Source organism: Ambystoma mexicanum, chromosome 9 (assembly GCF_040938575.1).
Source record: "Ambystoma mexicanum isolate Mex_15411 chromosome 9, UKY_AmexF1_1, whole genome shotgun sequence".
Lineage (NCBI taxonomy): Eukaryota > Metazoa > Chordata > Amphibia > Caudata > Ambystomatidae > Ambystoma > Ambystoma mexicanum.
Window position 1 is genome coordinate 373814236 of NC_090931.1, and position 22413 is coordinate 373836648.

Consider the following 22413-nt stretch of genomic DNA (forward strand, 5'->3'; position numbering starts at 1 on the left):
AATACTCCCACCTCAAACTCTTATCTGTAGCACTGCACCTAATCATCTACAACAGCACATGGGATTCCTTGAACCGATTGAAAAGCACACTTAATGACACGTACCAGATTACTGCGAGACAACTTTGAAAATGCCACAACAGAAGTTGAAAACAAAATACGGAGATGGCAATCTCTCCCGCTCTCCACTGTCGCTAAACTTTCCCTTATCAAAATTACACTGTTGCCCAAGTTACTGTACATTTTACCTAGTTGCACTCCTCCCTCAATTCTTGTGGCACTCCGGTGTGGTTCACAAGAAGTGGTTGGAACGAACATTCTCATATGAGAAGGGTGGATTCTCGGCACCTCATCTAGTACTCCATTTGGTGACATCCCAGGCGCAATTCACCTCATACTGGTATATTTTGGAGCGACCGCCCGCCCCCACATGTCAAGTTGGAATCACTTGCCGCGGGAGGCACTGACCTGAAGACACTAGTGCTTGACCGGCAGATGAGAAATGATTATCCAATGGACCCAGTCTCCACTACACTTGGAGGATGGCGCTTAATCTTTACCCTTATAGGGGCCGACCACCCATTCTACCGGTGGCTTCCACTCTGGAACTTCCCCGGGCTAAAACCACTGCGGAGCAAGGCAATCCAAGTAAGATGGGAGGGGCTAGGATACAGGGCACTGGCAGAGCTGTTCCCGAGTGGGAAATTCATCACACCGGAGACCTTGCGGCACGGACATGAGGGTACGGGAGGAGAAAGGCTCCGATACTACAGAATCCACTCATCAGTGTCGTCCAGATGGCCGGATTACCCCAGTGTACCTGCCGAGACACCCATACTGGCGTACATAGCAAACTCAGGTTAATGTAGACATGTTCTATCTATCCTATACAGAATATTGGATAATATGACCCCCCCCCCTCTCATGTGCCTGCGGGTTCAGAGATATGGAAGTGGAACTTACGGACACCCAATTGTCACACATGTGCACTCACACTAAAAGGGTCTCTTAACCTCGGGTTTAAATGTATGCAGTTTAAAATACTACACAGACTATACTGTTACAACCGCTAGACTTGCCAAAATGTCCCCTCCAACTGAGCAATACTGCCCCAGATGCCAGTATGCTGCAGCAGATCACCTACACATGCTTTGGGGGTGCCCTCAACTGGAAATTTTCTGGAGTAGAATACTCAACACCATGTCTGAGGTGATGGCCACCACGCTGGAGAAACAACCGCTCGGAGCACTATTTGGGTGGTGGTCTAACATTCTGAGCAAAAGTCATAGAGCATTTGTTAACATGGGGATGCATGATTGCTAAAAGAACCATACTTCTGAACTGGAAAAATAGGAATCCCAAAGGGAGAAAGAATGGCTGCTTACATTGACCTGGGCGCAGGAAAACGAGGAACCAATGCGTCCACACCCTCACGGTCGCAGCCAGATCCCCGTGCCATCTGGGTGGACTACCACTCTTATCCAGCCCGAAATGAAACTGGGAAGTAAATGTACAACTGCTGTAACCCACAACTGTCTTTTCAATAACAAAGTTTGTTGAATCATATATGTGGTGTACACTGGTAGAAGATGTCAATGTGATTGTTATGTATATTACCTGCGAGAAGTTATCCAATCTGTTGTACTCATTGAATTGCCAACTAAAATAAATGTTTTTATAAAAATAAAAGTGCCCTTAAGCTCAGCGAACGGTGCAAACCGAACTGAAGCAGCCAACAGGACATCGCAACACTCACTTTCCTACTCCCACTACATCTACAACCCACCCCTCCCCCCCACCCCCCGCCCCAGATCCACTCTCCCCTCCCCATAACACCGTCCTTTTCAGATCCGCCAGAGCTCCTTGGGACCACAGCAGTGGTGATGGAGCGTGTTACTAATACCTTTTTAACATTAATTTGTGCAATTTTGTCGTCTTGGTTTCTCCAAATTGGTGCAGTGTTTGGATTTCATGAGGGTTTTCACTAAGTGTCTTTCAATTGAACTAAGTGCTTAAGGAAATGATGCATGTTTCCCTTTTGTGGCTTTTCCTCAACTATGGTGGCTTGTCACCAGACGCAGCAGAAGTCCTGGTTCTCTGGGCTTTCTTATTCTAGAGTACACCACAATTGAGGACGTCACTCCTCCAAAGTCTCTTAACACTTAAAAAATGTTTTAAAGCACAATCCTTTAGCCTTGCATTTTTGTAGCACTATAAATGATGGGTATCCCCATTATCCATCCTATTGGAGCTCAAATGGACCAACCGTTGCAGACTAAAATGCTTAGTTGGCTCAGTCGAGAGTCAAACTTGAAACCTGCAGGACGACCAGAAATCTCAACCACTTAATTCGGTAATTTGTAAAGTCAATGCAGTAAAGCATCCCTTCTCCTCGTGCTTATTGCGAACCTTTCATCTCTTACTGTTCGTTGTAGGCCGGATGGGCAGTTTGGTCAAGTCTTGTTAACCTGTTTGAGAAAGTTATTGGAGACATTACAACAGTTAATCATAGATGTTTTTTTATTGCTTCTATCAATTCAATGATTTTGCAAAAACAGGACGAACAAGTCAATCAAAATGTCTTTTCTGTTCTTTCTTCGCAAGCTTAATTCGACTTGAAGTTAGAGTTTGGGCTTTGCAGTTACCCTTTTGAACTTAAAAGTCTGATTGGAATTCTTGCTCGACTTGTACCTTTCGGTAAACTGGAATTTGCTCCTTCTGGCCCCTCTGCTTTGCGCAGACAAGACTCTAAGGCATTCTTTAATATTTTGGAAGTTGCCAAAGCCCAAGTTGTCCTCGATCCACTCAGTCGATTCCACCAGGTTTTTTCTTCATACAAGGAGTCACTGTCTATTAGTGGTCTCAAGTAAGCTCTTCTCCACTTTGTTTCGGGGCAATTCAGAAGAAGATGTTTTATGGTTTCTGGCTCACGTGTCGTTCCACACAATCGACGGAGGTTTGTTTGAGATTGGCCTCTAATAGCCCTTATTTCATTTGTCGGCAGTAAATTAAGTCGAGAACGCAAGAAGACGGATCTTAACAACTTGTCTGGAAATCTCTTCAGAACTTTGTTCGGTGTATGTAGTTTTTTTGGTTCAAAGTTCACGTGACAGAGGAGTTTGTTTTTTCCAGCCAGTGTTAAGGTCTCTATCCAATCAAGTTGGTCCATCTTGCGTTTTATTCTCGTAGGATTTTGAATTAGGTCTTCTTCGCTGCAACCATTATTGGCCAGAGATTCTCGCTGTTTTGCTGCCCAGCAGGAAATGGCCTTGCTTCGTCCTTCAGTGATTTCAGAGTTTATTATTTTTTTGTATAGCGGAGGAGATTCTAGCATTATTATTATTTTTCTGAAAAGTGCCATTTCTCCAGCTTCGATTGTTGCTTTTAAGGAGAGAGTTCCCAGTTCTCTTCTGATGATCGAGATTCCTGTGGAATTCGGGAGTTGAAGGACTAGATCTTCATAGATGTTTTACCATAAGTTACAGTTTTGCAATACTGTGAAATAGTTGCAGGAGTTTGGAGGGTGTGGCACCTGGACATTATAGTATGTGAATTGTGCTTATGCTAATCACTCGTGTACATCTTATTTTAAATCCTTCTTTCTCGGTGACCACGCCCAGAGGAGTAGACAGGGTAGGGCCTGAGCGGGCAAGGCCCACCCAAAATCTGTAAATGCCCACTCTGCAGCGCTATGTGGGCATTTACAGATATTAATGTCACTGTGGTGGACCCAACTACATTGGTTTCAGGCCCCACTTGCTAGACAATCCTGGCTACGCCTCTGACCACGCCCCCTCTGGTATGACTGGAGATGGAAATTGACGACTGGCGGGTGAAAAACTTTGGGACTATTCCCAGTGAGTACTTGTTCAGTCGTTCGAAGAGCACAGGGTGTGTGTATCCTTCATATTAGCTATAGAGATTGTGTACATCCATCTCCTTGGACATATGTATGGCGGAGGTTGTATCGATGATGTCCAGGGTGTGTGTTTTGCATACTGTCCTAGAGCGGACGGTATTTGGCTTCTCCCAGGTGTGAATAGCGTGTGTATGCATACATATAGCAGGAGGAGGTTGCGTGTGTGTTGGTAGGACAAATGAGGGCGCATCAAGCAGAAAATGTGTGCAGATGAGTCGGTGACTGACTGGGCGTTGGATGTGTAGAGCCCAATTGGGGACCACTAATGATGTTTACGTGCAGGAAAAGGGGGTGTGCATGGGAAGCAGTTTAGGTGCTCGAATGTACGTGTACAGGTAGCGTTGAAAGCGGAGTCGGTGGCGATGTATGTACATCAGTGGCAGTAATGTATATCCTAGTGGCTGGCAGCAGACGGTGTGCATGCAGTTCATCCGTCAAAGCCGAGGGTCCTCTCCTTGCTTGTGGGTGGAGCCCACACTCCCCCCTAATGTTAACTCCCTCTCCTCCCTACTCCTCCTCCATTGTGTGTGGCTGTGGCAGCCGATGCACCTGCTGGGGCCGGTTGCAGATGGCCAGCTCCCATCGCTCCGCTGGAGACGGGGAGTTGGCACTGTGCTGGCTCCGGTGCGGGCAGCGGCTGCTGCAGCACCAGGCGCCGCTGAGAGGGGAACCATGAAGGTCGTCGCAGCGCCGCTCCCACCGCCCCACCCTGCGGCCGCTCCTTTCTGGATCGCACCATGACACTCTCGGTCCGCGTCTCCTGCTCCATGCTAAGCTGCTTTGTGAGTGCCTCTTGCTGATGAGTGATGTTATTTTAGTACAGATAGTAATCAAAAATGTTATATTTTTTACTTTACGAAGCCTAATGGCGTTGTGTTTCTCTTGTCGTTTAAAATTCTTAGGTGCTCCTACCCCCCTCCTCCACCCCCCAATAAAAGCAGCCCTTGGAGTCGTCACCAGTCTGGTCCTCATTGAATTTGTTTACCAATCCCAACTTGATAAACGCGGTGTTTTAACGGGCTCCTTTTAGGTGGTCTAAGGCGGTAAGAGATTGGAATCCGGCTTGTTTGCTCATGCATGGACGGGGATACATGTGATGTCTGATCAGCGCGGTTCGCCTGGGCTGTTCTCGGCCTGCTGTGGTTCCTCCCCCAAACAGCCCACTGGGCCCGGGTCTCTTCCTCCCTCTTTATTCACTCTAGTAGTTTTCGGTCTTGGCACTTGTCTGGGATGTAGGGGATTCGATTCTGTTCCGCCTAGCCGTGCTTTTCTGAAGGCGAGTTGTTGCTGTGTCATGCCGCGTTCAGCTGCCACGGTCCTGTTTTGTTGTGCCTGAAGGTGGTCTGTGCTTTCCGTGGTGCTGAACTTGAAAAGATGTGCACTGCGATGTTCCCGTTACAGCCGGTACAAACTGGCCTTTGAGCTCCTGTTTTGGAGACTAGTTTTGTTTTTCTTTGCCTTCGCACCCACATACTCGTTTCCGTGCAGAGGGAGTGTTGCTATGCATTCGTTCGCAAAGGACAGACCCTGTAACATGCCCCGCGCAGTGCAGAAGATCGCCGAAAGGCATCTATTTGTAACGGAGGGCCGCACACAGACCAGTTTGGGGTTGTCTGGATGTAGGGGGACTTGAGTTAACTTACAGTGGTCTCTTAAGGAGGAGAGAGTTGCTGGCGTTAGTTACCTTAAGGACTGGTTCCCAGCGCTAGGCTCCTAGGAGGGGAAAGGCTTTTGAAGGTGGTGGGTACATTGTCGTAGTGGCGTAGCCTCCTAAAGGGCTACCGAATGGCGATTTGCTTGGACGTTACTCCGCTGCAGTCGCATGATGCATGGTTATCTTTATGGTGTCATTTGAGAAGGGCTGCTCCTGTGGAGGGAGTCGCTGTCCTCCTGCCATCAGATATGAAGCCAGATTTGCCGCTCAGTGTGCGTGCATTGTCATACGTGTATGTTTATTTGTAAGTGTGTCGTGTGCCCACACCACGCTAGCAGGGTCGTAGCTTGCGATATAATATTGGGGGTGTGGGGGCGGCTGGGAGATTGCACAACAAGCAGTGAGGCGTCATCCACTAAAGTACAAAACGACCTGTTGGTAAATGGCCTTTTTCTAATTTACTTCTAAATTACATATTCGCACCTGGGGCCGGGGAGCAGACAATCGGGTTCCTTGGATCACTGGCTGAAACTGCTGATCTGAGCCCCGTTCCATGGAACCCGATTGCTGCTCCCCCCTCCCCGCAGCGCCATCTTATTCCCACCCTCCTGTTCCCTTAATTTTTTTAGAAACCCAAACTTTCCCTTCCCCACTTAACTTGTTTTGGCGGTGGCGATGCCTGCCGCAGCTTCTGTCTCCCTTTGCTGGCCACCATGGAGCCCCGCATTCTAGATACATGGGGGCCATATTGTGCCAGTATGTTCATTCAAGGAAACGGTCACGCGCTGCGTTCCATTCATTGAATGAAAATACATTTTTCCAAACACCCTGGTTTTCCGGATCGGAAACTCTGGGTGCTAATAGCCTTAACACCTTAGTGGGCTGAATTGGGTTTTAACAGCCCACAGACCGTCTTTAACACGGGCCCCGGGCAGATGGCACCCATGCGGCCTGCCGGATCGGGTGTTCACATCCTATGTCGATTGCTGTGCCTTCAGAACTTCCATGATATTGCTCTACATTTGCACGATGTATCTTGGTTTTATATATTCATTCTTGAACTAGTTTGAGGGAATGCCAAACAACTTGAATTTCAGGTGGTTTGAGATTCCTGGAACTATACAACGTTTTCAGCAATTTATGGTTTAAAAACTTGAAGGGTCCAAAATGTACAACGGCCCTGCAGAGGGGGGCAGGCTGTTGTCACTCGCAAGACTTTGTTTTTGTTCTATTTCAGCATAAGCACGAGCAAGCCCCATCGCACTGGAAATATAATACAGGGATCGAAATTAAAGCAGCTCCTTGGTATCCAGCATTAACCAGTGAGAAGGATCTGCCACTGGCGAACGAGGACAGTACATGGTGTTCTGCAAATCTAACTTCCACATAAGATGCAAACATATAATGTTGTCCATTATTAATGACCTCTTATGCTTTTGATGTCGTACAGATGTGCCCTAATATTTGTAGATTGTCCCAAATTCAGCGTTAAGTCAGATAGGTATGCAAAAGGATCTCTTGGTAGCTGTTGGTGTCAAGCTAAGCAGGCTCTTCTAGGCTAAAAGCAGGTGCTAAATAGCACCCAGCTTGCCTCAATATCGAACCCTGGAATACATTGTTTTTATGTTAACAGCGCAAGCATCCCCCTGTGCTACAATTTTCCAGCGCTCACCCATGCTGGAAATGGAAAAGGTATTTCTGGCTCAGACTTCTTTCTATTTCGAACAAATTGTGTCAATTGGCGTGAGAAGTATGTTTTTATTTGTGATCGGAAGTCAGCACTGGGATGGGTCTCTCCCTCTGCGAGTGATTTACAAATATTTGTGGGCTACTGGTTTTACAAAGGAGTAGACTGTGAATATTTGCGTGTCATTTTCGTTGCGGTTCTAACACCCCTAGACATGATTTCATTCCTTCATGCTTCTGCACAGAATTCAGACTGTGACCTACCAAGCCCCACATACCCCCCTCACCATACATTGCAGAATTGTTAAATTTACTTATGTGGTGAGAAAGGCATGACTAGCGATCTTCTGTGAGTGAGCACAGAAACAATTCAGCCCATTTGTCCTTTATTAACGGTCAATATTTTAATATATGTAGCAACACTGTGTGCTTGAAGAGTCTTTTTCTACGATGCACATTTAAGAAAATGACTTCTAGCTGACCCCTTTTTTGGGAGCTAAGGGAAATAAGTCTGAGCAATATAAAGTGAGTTAAGACAAGGAAAACAGGCTGAATAATCCTGCATTGTGTGTGGGAGATAACCGGGGCCCTCCTGCGCCAAGAATCAAGACCGGAACAGTCACCAGCCACTGTGGTACTGTCCTTGGCTCCAAGAACAATGCTGCGCCCGTGAAACCAACACAGGCGGTGAGTTGGGGGAGACGGATAAAAGACCGGTCTGTGTTGAAGCCAAGGTTGCAAGCAGCAGCGTTGTATGGCGAGCGCTGGAATGAACATTGGTAAAACATGTGTAATAAAAGACGCAAGTGAAGTTAAACTGCTAATGAGTGATTGAACTTTAATGTGAACTGCAATACCTTTGACAGGGTAGTCTGGCACCGCGTGGGTGCTCAATCAAAGGTCTCTCTAAGGTATCCAACTGAGGAATAACGAAAGTAGATACATTTGATCAAAGCCTGGTGGAGGGAGATCATTTGAAAGTGAACAAATGCATGTGAATCGAAGTGGTCTTGCAATGGGGAAAGCAAAATCCAGTGCACAGTTGAAAGTCTTCGATTTTGATAAAATAGAGAATGTTTGACAAAATACATGAATCTGGTCTGAGCCCGGCAGAGAGGGACCCGGGGTGAATTGAAAATCACCCGAGAAGTTGTACATGAGGAGAAAGGAACTTTTGAATGTGTTTCTCGAATCAGGCCTCCTGAAGTAAGTCTTTGAATGGCAAAGAGACTTTGGTACAGAGTACCCTAATGCTGAGATTTGAACTGCACCCTCATGCGAGAAAAGACAGAGACTGTGCTAAGCTAGAGTATGCTGCTTTGTCCGGTGTTGAAAACGTGGGGAAGGGAAGCCAATGGCTTGAATATCATGACCTATAATTTCTTGAACACTTTTCTTTTGCATAACATTGTTTCCCACACTATTTGTATTTAGTAGGAAGGATTGGTAAAAGGTTTTAGTGTATAGGCCCTTTTAATTTGACAAGACTCCACTAGGACTGCATTGTTATTGTTTGGTCCGAGCTTGCTCCCACCTTGATTTAGGATTAGATGGGTGTTTTTTCAAACCCAACTGAAGTTCAATAAACACCCTTGAACTGTGGTCACTTGTCTGTCTTCACTGTTTGATACCATGCCTTCCTTACAGTACTGAGCGCAAACTTTCTCCTGCTTGAGGATACTGCTCCGGGTTACATGTCAGTTATATGGAGCCCAATCTCATCTATATCTACCCACCTCATTTTTGGGGTCGGATGGGGCTGTGGTGACTATTACAGGGGGATCAATAATTTGCTCTATTCTCACCATGCAGGGCTTATTCTGTTTGTACCTGCCCATCTTTTGCACTATTAGGGATCTCCTTAACACAGCATTGAAGTCCCAACTGACGCATTCAAAAAATCACCAGCACAAACGCCACCACTCTCACTAGTATCTTGATGATCTCTCCCAGCCAGGATGGTACCCATGAGAAGAGATCATCCAGCCAGTCACTCTTCCGGATCTCAGTTTCTGTCTTCATATGTTCTGCGAGGTTGTGCAGGGCCTCTATTTGCATGAGAGCCATTTGCTGCTTCATTGGGGGCACGTAAGTGCAGCAGGATTCTCCAATTTGTTTGCAAACTCCTCCTTGCCTGGCTGTGAGCAGATCAAGCACATACCGGTTCTGCAGCGTCATTAACCAAATTGCTCTGTGTCATTCCCCAGCTGTATCAGTTTGTATGTAACTATTTGCACCCATTTGGCATTGGCTGCTGCTTGTATGCCTGGCACTAACAGAGAAGCAAAGCATGTCTCTATTATACAGTCTGGATCGATCAGGTATTTCTTTGAGTAATTGATGCCGAGTTTTATGGTAAATGGACCTTTTCTTCCTCAAGTATGTTTCCATTAATCGCTGTCAGATTTCGGAAGAAAAGGAGGCTGCAGTTGGGATACAGAAGCAGTGGGCTTTGATGATGTGGGGGGGGTACACAAGCTTCTCGATTTCATAATTCGATGCGCTTCTGGAATCACAAGGACCGCTTAGTGTTGGGTAGTCAGCAAGCATATGCCCCTCCTTGACGGTGGGAGGTGCAAGAAAGCCTGCTGGCCTCAGGCCCAGTAGGTATCCATAACTGCGGCTGCTTCTTTCTTGATCTTTTGAATGTTTGTCACATTGAACTTTATTGTACTCACTGTCCCCGGGGACAAACCTGCCCTCTCAAATTCCAACCCTAGGGCTAGACTAGCGAGGGAGGATCACCTGGGTTTGGGAACCCAGGATTATGCTGGAGGAGGTGTGGGGGGGATGCACGAAGGGAGACGCAGTATTATACAGAGGGAGAAGATGTGGGGGACAAAGTCCCAGCGTTATTATTTTTTTTGGTTATTCCACTTCTACCTCCCTTCCACCCAAAGAAACTCCCTTAATAATATCCAGTCACCCTTACACCTCTGGTAAACCAACTAGGAACCTAAACCCTGTTACCGTCGGAAACCTGCCTCTCCCAGAATCCCTGTTTTCCTATGTCCTACCCGAATACTCCCAGTCATTCTCCTTCCTGTCCCTCTGATTATATCCCTGCACTCCCAATCTTCTCAGATAAAACCCTACCGTTCCCACAATCCCCCTTATTTATTCCATGATAATAATCCTGGTCATTCCAGTTTGCTTCACACACCCTACCAATCTCACCCTTCTGCATTTACCAATCCCCTTAGGACAAAGAATGATTTCCCATGACAAATGCCCCCCCCCCCTTGACACACACACTTTCTTACCCTGTGTAAAACAGTAGACTACCTTGACATGTCCCGACACAAGGGTTAGGCAGAGTCGGGCAATTAACCAAGATCGCACACACCTGATGATCCTTTCCCTTCCCCACAGGGATAAAAGGTGGAGCAAGAAAGCAAAATATAAGCAAAGCCGACTGCACGAGAGAGCTAACTCAGCACGGCAGTTCAAGAGGAAGAGAAAGACAGCGTGAATGGAGAGGGTTCCAAGGAGAGAAGTGACCTTGTCCTTTCCGACCAAGGCCCGTGAAACATCTGCAAAAGGAATCATAAGGCCGCGAGCAATAACCAACGTGTGCTGCAGCAGATGTCAGCGGTACAGAGGGTCCTCCTCTGCTGACAACCAAGCCGGGGAGAGACGCTTGGTACCATGGTACCGGCCTTAACTCCAGAGACAAGAAAAGCCAAGCAGTTCATCACAGCCGGTGAGTCGAGTGGAGAGCCGATAAGAAACCAAACAGTGTTAAACAAAAGCAGCAAGCTGCTGATTAAAGAAAGTACAAGGAAATGTTGATACACAAGGGGAAAGCTAGCATGGAACAGTGGGTGCTCACTCGGTAAACTCTGGGCGATTACCCTGTTGAACTACCGTAACCAGAAGACCTTGGGAGAAGGGGGTCAAAGAGGTCTAGAAAAATCCTCTGTACAGTCGAAAGCCTTTGACCGACAGATGATTGTGAAGCAATGAATAGTGCAATGAATAGTGTGTTGACCAGAGTGAACCCGGCAGAGGGATGTCCAGAGTCCACTCAGGAGTGATCCAACTGAAACCTGTCCACAAGCATGAACCCTGCAAAACATGCACGTCCTTTCCTTCCAAAATCCTCATTTGAATGGTGCTGTGGACTGCTTCTCTCCACCTGGCAGAAACATTAACTTTCTTAAGTCGAACCTGCACAGATTGCTCCAGCATTCCCAACCAGAGTCGCGTAATAATTCAGCTGGCGCCTCACACGTGGAGAGCCCCTACATGATACTGAATACCTCTTCCTAAGAAGGTGACGTTGAAATCTAAAGAGATGTTCCAAACTTGTCCAGCATGTTGGCCTTAGCCCAAGGCTGCTGTGCACTCTTGACGAAGGCCCACCAATGTAATAAAAGATCCCGTTAACTGGGGAGTTCACTATGAGAGAGCCCTGTTAGTGAGTATGTCTATGGCAGCTTCGCAGACAAGAGATTTATAAATCCTCCATGAGTCTTGCGCCGTCAACTATCTGATCTAATTGGGTAACCTTGTCCACTAGCTCCTCTTCAACAATACCCCAGTCTATATGAATTTCCTCAAAGCACCCATTGCTGGAATTGCTGTCTCTGCTGAGATCTCAATCTGAAACGGTTCTCTTTTAAATGCATTGTTACTCACAATCTACAACATATGATACTGTTATTCTCACCTTCTATATAAACCAATATTTAATCCAGCATTGCTATCGGTGTAAACAATTTGGCATATTTACTGCGTTTATGTGTTAATGTCAACTTGGACAATCTGAAAAATACATTCTACTTTCAAAGCTGGTTCTAATTCCACACTGAACTCGAGGTCTGATTGGATGGCTATTTATATTTTAGCGCATCTGGAGTACAAAGAAAACCGACTATTTGTTGCCCTTTGGTACCAGAATGTGAACAAATAACATTTTGACACTTTGCAATTAGCTATGCGAGGCACTTTATCATTTTGTATAACTCCCAATTCAAAATGATTCATTCCCTCTGTGTTCTATTCCTTGGCCTCGTCTGGGACAGCCTCTTGCCGTCATTATCAGTCAGTGGATTCTTCCTCCCCAATCTGAACTCTTGCCTCCCCCACTCTCACAGCCAGGTCAGGCTTTTCCAATAACTGCTCTGCCCAGAATAGACCTCCAACTGTCTTTTGTGAAGTCCCTTCCCCAAGAGCAATCTTGGTGTCGCAGCTTCAGCAGGCTGAGGGCTCAAAAACCCTCGCCCCACATTAAATTCCTGTCTCGTTTAGCCTTTTTTTTCCCTCCTTTGTCTCTATCCGCTCATCTGTACATTATTCTTTTATTTGGTCCAACCGTTTCTGTGTGTTGTCACGTGCTAATTTGTGGTAGCTTTCCCAATGCTCCAAATAAGATTTGGAAGTGGTAGTATTTTACAACCTATTTTTTAAAGTTGGGAGTAAAATTATTTTTTGTGAGTAAAAATGTAATTCAATTCTCAATGGGAGTATTTTATAAGCGAGTAAAAATGTTTTAACTGGAAAACGGAAATGTTTCTTTGCACCTACTTATTTATGCACATTAAAAGATACAGGTTTACTTCTTCCGACCAGGAAGTAATAGTTTCTTCCCGTGTTACTACATGCACTACAGGTCCTAACATATCCATGGATCTGTATGGGTGTAAGCAGAGGCGTAATGTTCTGTGTCCAATTCCTATTTTTGTTGGTAGTATTTCTACTCCCCGAGTATTTGCCTATTTTTAGTGAGCAAAAGGGGCCGATACACCCCTTATCTGTAGGGCTGAGGTTTCCTTTTCTCCCTTGCTCAATGATTTTTTAACAGAATTCCATTTGGCAGCAATCTCTCGCTGCCTGTGGAACTCTTCAATACATTTCCCCTTGTTTCATCTGTTCTATTCATACAAACAATTGAGCTCTCTTGGTACAGAACTGCTTTGCTTCTCTCGAGGTTTACCTGGCTCAGGCCACATTTCCCCAATACTCTGACTCTATCTTCACAATTCACAAAGTGCTGACATTTTCCCTTTTTCTTTTCATGTTCACATTTAATTTTCACTTAATTTCACTGCACAATCCCTGCTGTGTTCATGCACCTACAGCTATGCTAGCTCTTTTGTGGCCTATATAAATCTTACTCTACTCTTCTAATTGTGTTAATGCACCTGCAGTGCAGATTATGTATTACACCATACATTTTCTAACAATCCATTATGTGGTCTCTTAATGGCACCTTTGTCCCCTGAGTGGGAATCACTGCAACCCATCTTTTTAGACGCTTATCCTCATCCTCAACCCTCTAACGTCTCCCAACAGGACCCGTGGATCTGCATACAGGGATCAATAAGCCCTTTAGCCCTATGTTATTGTGATCCATGAAATGTTATGCATGAATTCTAGAGGTGTCAATGCCTGAAACTCTCTGCTGTCCCTAATATCTCGAGGACAGGTTCGTATTTCAGGGCCTTCTGAAGTTTGCCCACCATCTTGTATCTCGACACAATAGACTGCCTCCAAATATGACTGTATGACTATGGATTTGGTTTAAGAGAATATCAAGAATGGGCGGGGGTGTTATACTCCTTCTCAGGGGAGCAAATTATATTTTGATGAACCTGGCCAAGGAGTGAGCCACTTGCTTACTAATTCAGCGCCTTCTGATGGCATTACCTTTTATCGCATACATTTCTGAGCAGTAGCCCTCTTCAAGCCAATGATCAATGCAAATGAAAATAAGTTTTCTTTTCTATGATATGCATGTCCGGCTGAGAAAAGCCATGCCATCCATCCTGCTCTTAGAGAACATTTGTGAACTGCACAAGCCCATATTTAAGGCTCTGCTTTGTATTCCTCCCTTAACCTATCGGATGGGACAACCAATACAAATGCCGTAATCGGCAAAGCTGTGCCTCCATGGGCATCTAAGACCGTACTTGGTTATCACTCTTGCTGCCAGCTACCACTTAGTCAACCTGGCTACAGTGCTGCCGTTCCTCTGGAGAAAGACCGTAAATTGGACACTTTTGGCTAGCAGATCTCATCTACTGAATCCCTGACGGAGCTGCCAACACAATAGCCATCGCTAAGGTAAAGCAAGGTGTGTAATATGTTCAATAAGGGGCAAAGGCTGTTTGTGCATATAAGGGATTCTCGACATTTTGAGCGTATGTAACTTTTTACTCCCAACACATTTATATTCACAGGATGTGCTAAATAGAAAAGCAAACATTACCAAATGAAGGAGGGCTGCAGGGGTGAACTTTTACCTGAAGCGGCTTTGATGGACTCCCTAAAGTGGCAAAATTAGTTGACCTTATGGTGAGCATCCACCTTCTCTGAGCTCCTAGAATATCTCCTGGAGGAGAAACCAGAGAAAGCCAAAGCTGTGCTGTAAGAAGGCACGCTGTCTGAGGAGCATGCATCAATTAGGCTGTGGACGTGACCAATGGCAGCTTTAGGCAGCTAAACCATGGAGCTTTTTTGTGCCACCAGGGATGGATGTGAGCTACTAACTTCCAATCGGAAGTCCAGGCCCACCATGCTGTACAGTGGTCTTGAACTTGGTAAAGAAATGGCTGACACCCTGAAGGGCATCGAAGCAGACGCTTCCAAGGCCATGAGCTCTCTGAGGAAAAGGCTCTTTTTCGTTTATCTCTGGGATTTTGTTTGTTTTTGTTTGTTTTCGAGGCCGGTGTTCAGCTGGGCCTGCCCAGCACCTGCTAGATCTTTTCTATCCTGCTCCTCTGGCAAATACCGGCAGCACTTGCCCTATCATCATGCCTACCAGTAGTCCACTGGCAGCAGAGACTGGTGAAGCAGTAGCCAGTCCCACTCAGAGCCCTCCAAATGGCTCCTTTGAACCCTCTCCCTGCTTGTTTTGTAGCCCGGTTGTTTGGGGGTGGAGGATGGTAAGGTTCTTGTCGCACATTCAGGCATGGCACCAGATCATCAAGGACAAGCTGGTTCTTCAACCTCTACAGTGGCGCCTGGCCCTAGGGCTTGTTCATAAACCTCTAGCTCATCTAGCTCGACAGGATGTCCCTGGCTCTGAAAATATCCATCAAGAGCAGGAAGAGGTATTCATGCAATTAAAGTGGGCAGTGGAATTGGTCTTTCCACCACAAAGAGGGCCCCGTTTCTACTCTAGGTATTTCCTTTTGCCTACAATAAATGGTGAGCTGCTCCAGATTAAGTCAGTGCCTCCTGGACGTATACATAAGTGCAAGGTCAAAACGACAGCCCTGCAGCAGGCTTATATTGGCTGTAGATTACCTGGCCACAATAGGCCTCAAGGAGGCTTAATTTCATGTCCCCATTCTTTCAACTGACGCGTGTTTATTCATGAATTCCCTGATGGTTAACCTGAACAGTTTCACATGCATAAGCGGCTTCTTCTCAGTACAAGTCTTCAGAGTGTCTGTCCCCAGTAGCCAGGTACATTCTGAGGCAAGGGAAACATGTTTTTCGCCTACCTAGACTTGCTGGTGTGTGGGCCCACTTCATAATCTGCATCATACAACAATGAGTTCAGGGTGACCCTGCTCGGCAGACTGGGGCTCGCAGTCATTGTTCCCCAATTCCCTTCCCAAGCTGATCTTTTCCTGGGTGCAAGTTTCGTTATGTAGCAGGGACTGGCTCATCTGTCTGACGGGCTTATCCACAACCAAAGACTGACAACCTACACAGTGAACAGCTTCAAATCCCTGCTGGGACTAGGGTCTTCCTGCCAGAGCCTTGGCCTGCAAAGCAGGTGGTGGATGCGCAGAAGTAAATCGACAAACAGTGGATTCAGTTGGCAGGTGCCTGGGATTATACCCTCTCCCTAAACATGCAGTTGATGGTCGCTCAAGTGTCGGGCCAAGGTGAACTAACTCTGAGGAGCTGCACTTCTGCCAATTGGTGGCAGGCAATGTCCTTATCACTGCCGCCCCACCAGGGGACTATGGTCCGCGACAGTGACCTCTTCACACAAATATCTTTGAGCTGCGGGGCTACTACCCGCTTTCGCCAATTTTCTTTTCTGCGTTTTCTCCACTTTTTGTTTTTACTGAAAAAATTCAGATTATGATGATGGGTAAGGTGGTTAAAAACTGTAAAAATCGGCGCAAGGGTAATTCGGCCCAAAAATAAACAGTAAACCTTCATAGATCTGCGTGCCATCCAGTTAACCCTCAAGGACCTCCTGCTCTCCATCCCGCTAGACACTCATCAAGACTGACAATGCAACCTCTGTGCATTATGTGAACAAGCAGTGAGAACCAGGTCAGCACTGCTCCTGACAGAGGCAAAATTATTAATATATACTTCCAATTACATTAGACAAAGCTTGTGAAAAACGCTGGATAAATCTTCATGCTTAAAACAAATGAACAGATATTGTGAATCTCTTGGTACGCTATGTCATGGAAACTATTCTTTTCTGTCACCTATATGTACACCTTAAGCCATACTAAAGGGCTTTTGTCCCAAACAGACAGCTTGATGTAGAGAATAGTTGTTCAACTAATCTTCAGTTCCCTCTTTGCAGTTGGTCCATCTAGGGATCGTTCGTCCATCAGCAACATGAACCAGCCTAACCTGCTTTGTTCTTTTTTTGGCAGTGATGGAACTTTCTCAAAGGTAGTCGAATAGGAGTGGTCAAGTAACTAGAAATAAAACACAAAGTATAGTGTGGGTAAGAATATTCCATGGAATGTCTAAACAAATGATCTATCTATTTAAGACAAGGTAGAGAAGAATAAATGAATCCTACCTGTTTGGCATGGTCTATATCTTGAACCTGAATCTATAAATCGGAATTAATCCTATTCCTCAATTTCTTTCCTTGGATGTCTATTGTGAGGCGTGTGATCAATTCACTTTTGAAATAAGGCAAATATGATAAGCTAACTGAGCATCACTCAAAACGGACCTTCTATTTGTTACAAGTTAAGTGTTCACTGACCTTGGTTGAGGACCCTGTTGAAATGGTACTATGCTTGATGTGACGTTGTGTCCTATGTTTTGTTATTGTAAGGCGGCTCAATGCTATTGTAAGTGCCAGAACATCTTATGTTGAGATGAAGGGAGTTGGACTTCTATGTGAACCATTTAACATTATTACATTTTTTTGAGATTAACTGGTTGTGCGCTAATGTATCACATGATATGGCATTTATAATGTGCCTGTACACAAGTGTTTCACGCCGCCACAAGACGAGTGAGGGAAGACGGTGGGAAACAAAAGACAAACTGCTAGTAGTCCTTCTGTCATTCGGATCTTGCAAGTGCGACAACGCAAGGTGCATGGGGAAAGGGTGGGGGTATGAGGAGTGCAGGGTAGAAGGAAGGGAGGGACAGTGAGATCAGGGCAGCACGCTCTGAATAAGTGTAGCACAGCTCTGGGTAAGTGTGCCTGCAGGAGGCAGGGGGTCTGTAGCGATTATAGTTTCAGCCCCTAAGTGCACGGTAGGCCCAAAGACAGTGCAGGGGAGACTGGTCATGGAGGAGCCTGGTACACAGTGATCTCTGAAGATACCCAGCAACCAGTCAGCGGAGCAGAACAGGGAATTTAACAAGAAAGTGAGAAAGAGGAGCAGAGGAAAAAAGGAAGGTCTTGAGCTGCTTCTGGAAAATGTGGTCAGGCTCGAGTCTTGAGGGGCAGTGAGGCCATTCCAGAGAGAGGCACCTGCAGAGGAGAGGGATCTCCCTCCCCACCCCTCTCTGCTTGGAGAAGAATCTGACCTATAGAGAGTTGGAGGTAGCTGAGCGAAGGGCTCTAGAAGGAAGGCATTTCGGAAGAGCGAGTTGGATGTAGTGCGGGCCCTGGCTCCAGAAAGCCTTATGGATAATGCAGAGGGTCTTGAACTTGATCTTTGCAGTCACTCTGAGCCAGTGGAGAGATTTCAGGGCTGGAGAGATACGGTCCCTGGGCTTGAGGCCAAGGATAAGTCTTGCAGTCCTGTTCTGGATTAGTTGCAGAAGGTGAAGAGTAGAGGTAGGCAGATTGAGAAAGAGGCTGTTGCAGTAGTCCAGCCTGGAGAGAAACTGGGCTCTGGAGACAGTAAGCTTCTGTGAGAAAAGGTGGAGTTCATCTGAGGAGGTGCAGCTGGAAGTGGGCCTTCTTGGCAAGGTCTGTGATGTCAGGAGAGAAGATAGTGGAGTTGAAGATGACACCAAGGTGTTTTGCCTCGCACAAAGGCGAAGGTAGAGGGACCAAGGAGGGGGCAGGCAGTGAGACGGAAAGTGGGAGCAAGGGTCCCAATGAGAAGGATCTCTCTTACTGGCATTAAGGCAGAGATCGTTGGAGGCACACCAGTCCAGAATCGTTGATACAGTCAGGAATGAGCGAGGGAGGAGAGGCTGAGGGAAGCCTGAATCTGCATAACGCTGAAGGATGGAGGAGAAGGTGGAGATGGTGGGCCAAAGGGGCTTGTGGGATGTTGAAGCCCTGCATCAATTGGCCTATGAATAGGCATTCTATTTTAGCATTTCCTCGAAACACAACATATTACGAACATACACCATCCATAGCCCATCTAGTGGGACTGCAATTATTACATTTGAGTTAGTTTGCTTAAATTCAAAGCCATTATTCAATTTTAGTGGGCACATTGCACTGACCTGCCTGGTTCTTAAAATGGTGCAGACATGGATTTTTGGCTTCAATGCGACAAATGTATCTCTCAGGGGGCGGATTGTCTATCCAGTTGTACCACCTAAACTGATACAGGACCCAACAAGAGAGAAAGCAGATCAAGACCATATTAGAACAATGGTCTCATCCATAGCCATAATGTAACTACAGGCTTTAGAAATCTTAGTGCCACTCAGATCATATATCTGTGTGTCCGTGGTGGCAACTTTGGACCTCACAATGCCGAGTTAGTATGCACGTGGAGAATTTAACTCTTGCGTTTGTGCTACTTGAGAGTAGAAAGGATTCCTATTCCATATTATGCGGCCCACGTTGTATCAATCTTCTTTCAGCGGGTGTCGCCAATGTGCTAAGTTACAATGTATCCCGTATTTGTATTGTATAGGGAAATTGAAGTCACATGATTCCACTCCGCCGGAATGGCTACCAGGCGACTTGTGGGACATCTCGTTCCAGCGCAAGTTGAAATCGCATTGCGGAGTCACTAGCCACGTGTTTAATGCAATGTTCCGGATAGGTTGAGCCGGTTAGGCAGGTCAGGCATATTCAGTATGCCATATACATAGGGTTTACTAAAGTAGTAGGGCTTCATCCTACGATATCAATGTTACTCATCTTTAGTTCTTTCTTACATTGCATGCATGTAAATACCACATTTCTGTCAATACAAATAGCGAGAGAATGTTTGTATTGTTTGCAAAGGGTTGCTTTCTACTTTTTTAATTTTATACATTTATAAATGTATACAAAGCCAGCACAGCATCCAAGGTACACCTTAAGGATCACTGTAATGTGGTACTATATCATATCATGCCCCAGATTCTCATAGTGGTTGAGTTGCCTGCCTCTTCTTTGTCCTACCTATGCATAGGAGAACAGAGCGATATGGGTAAATGCTGGATTTTCCATGAACATTCTTATTGTAGCATAGAGAATACCAGCCAAGGTATGGCTTCATTAAGACCATATTTATCCATTATTGGGCGAAATCTCCAGTTTTTTCTTTTGAGTAACATAGTGTGGATATCTCCTCGGTTATTCAGTGCAATTAAACACTCAAATTCTGTGAAGACTGTCCTGAAGAAAGTAGTTTCACTCGCATTACACCACTGAAACTTGTAGACAGTAGTTGCTGCATCTGGGAGGCAAGTATAACCCTTAATAAGCCTGAGCAGCCATTACTCCCAGCTTCCTGTTGTTCAACACTAACAATACACAGAGGGTTGAGAGTTGTTTGTCTTCATCTTTTTAATAATGGGTGCATTTGGTTGTATCACAATCACCAATTTCTTGAACCCATGGGAAATCCAGTTAGTCTATAGGCCAATAGAAAAGTTTTGTATCCTGAAATATACTGATCGTTTGCCATAGGTATCACTCATTTACTGTCTTCATTTAAATCTATGTGAATGAAATAACGTGGTCTAGGAGGCAAAGGTGGAACATGTGCATGTAAGACCAAGTGAAACTTGTTATCTAGTTGACAAGCCATACAGACCTTACTCTTCCTATACTGTCCACTTTTAGATAAGCGGCACATCAGCGCTTTCTAGTACTAGCCCCCGATTAGGCAGTTTTAGATAGAAAAATCGCTCTATCCATGTGTCTTTCTGAATAGCTGTTAGTCCCTTCTATGACCACAGGGTGACTGAGAAGCATGTTGCAGCGAATTTTGATACAGTTGTGTTCTGCCCCTTTGTGCTAAAAACCTGATGAGATGGGGCAAAACCCTGTTCACCGATAAACTGCTCCTCTTTAGTGTTTTTGTGCTCCCATTTATTAGCACATTAGGAAAAGGATCATAGGGCCATAATGAGGTTGAAAGGCTGCAAGTTGAATCTTTTTTGTGCATTCATGGTTTACTGATGATTCCAAGCCTAAATGGTTATTATTTTAACATGAGAACCTATGAAAGATGCCAATGCCAGCGATTTAGTTACAGGTAACTAAATCTATATAAAGAACAGCAGAAAGCAGATCTACAGCTGGCCGTGTCTTCTGCATGCCACGGTTTATTATATCGTATCTGATGTAATGCCACAGGGGGCGGGGGCGAGGGGGGCTCTGAGATTTATTCAGTCTTCTGTATTTCTACCTTGAAAGACTCCCTCTGTACCTGCTATTCTGAAAGTCCAAGCGAGTAGAGGTCTAGGCAGATGGGCAGCAACCCTGAATCAGAACTTGACCTGTTGCCAGCCTACCTTCTCTAGCAAGTTCCTGTTTCTTGTGCTCTTTGTGCCTTTCAGTCCACAGGGAATATGTGGCTTGGTGCAGCTTATCACCGAAAGATGTACAGTACTAACTACTGGGGGAACAATATGCATTGCTTTCTCACCTGCGTGCTAACGGAAATAAATATTTGGTTGCTCGATTTTCTGTTTTTTGCAAAGGGTTTGGGTATGGAAGGCTGATGCATGTGTCCGGGAAGGGCTTAACTGAGGTATTCTTTTTTTTTTTTTGTGGTCTAAGTTGATCGATTTGGTGATGGGAGCGAAGTAGCTTACGTGGATGACTGGTGTTTTTTTTTTCACAATTTTGGTCTTATATTGGAAACTGCTTTTGATCTTGTAGGGCGATGAAGGGCCTCCCAGTCTGGAGTACATCCAAGCCAAGGACCTTTTTCCCCAGAAGGAGTTGCTGAAGGAAGAAGAGGAATTGCAAGTAAGGGTGGAGGGTGGCAGAGGGCAGGTCTGCTTAATGTGGTTTGACATTTACCTGGATTCAAGCGTACAGGTTGGGTAAAGCACCATTCTATATTTGATTTGGGAGTCGCTTTTATGATATAGGCAGATCATTGGCATGTAGAGTTACGTGGACTGATATTTTTGTGAATTGCATGGAGTGGTTCGAACTGGTAAAAATTGAACTTGCAGTCGCCCACTTCATATGCGCCTTTGTTGTAACTAACTCATGTAAGAGTAATTCATGTGCAAACTTTTGCAGAGGGTGAAAAACATGCTGTTCTTTGAAGCGGTTTTGCTACATTATGGCGCCTAAGAAAACAGAAAATATATAATTTTAAATATATAAGTGCTTGGGACGCTGCGTATGTAAAGCACTGACCAGTGCAGCTTCCCACCTTTTTATGTGCAGGCCGTTTAGTTAGAAAAACAAAATTACCTTGCCTGAGGCCTACTATATGTAATGGGCATTGATAATGGGAAGAACTTTCTATATTGGAGTGCTTGATTTTCTAGTTTGGTGCCTTTCTTCCTCATGCTACACTTTGACGCTATTTCACATTCCCAAATTTTGCCACCTGACTGATTTAGACCCAGGATCTAATGTGACGAAGTCAGCCAGGGTAAGCATCCACTGCCCTGCAAGTTACTTTAGTAGAAATCCTCAAGCGTACACTTGGCCAAAGAGCAGCTAATCTTTACATCAGTTTGATGCCCAGCTTTTCAAGGGCCAATATTGAGGAGTTTCCCTGCGGGATACCAATTTAGTTTTTGGAAGACACAAAACCTTTGTTGTATAGGTCCAAAGCCTTGGCTTGATGGTCTGTTAGCAACACCAAAAGCCAAATAACAGCCAT

The 22413-nt window shown here is 45.4% G+C and overlaps 1 protein-coding gene across 2 annotated transcripts in view; it reads left to right on the top strand.

The window, feature by feature from the left end:
• The window catches only part of MTMR4 (myotubularin related protein 4), a 1314188-nt gene that overhangs the window by 163886 nt on the left and 1127889 nt on the right, over nucleotides 1-22413 (top strand). Inside the window, exons 1-2 of one of the 2 annotated variants that reach the window (XM_069614836.1) lie at nucleotides 4423-4700; nucleotides 21447-21536. In XM_069614836.1, coding sequence (XP_069470937.1) covers nucleotides 4656-4700; nucleotides 21447-21536 — 135 coding nt within the window. In that variant the 5' untranslated portion in view covers nucleotides 4423-4655. Of the gene's footprint in view, nucleotides 1-4422; nucleotides 4701-21446; nucleotides 21537-22413 lie in introns of those variants that run through there. The other variant, XM_069614837.1, reaches the window with a different exon arrangement.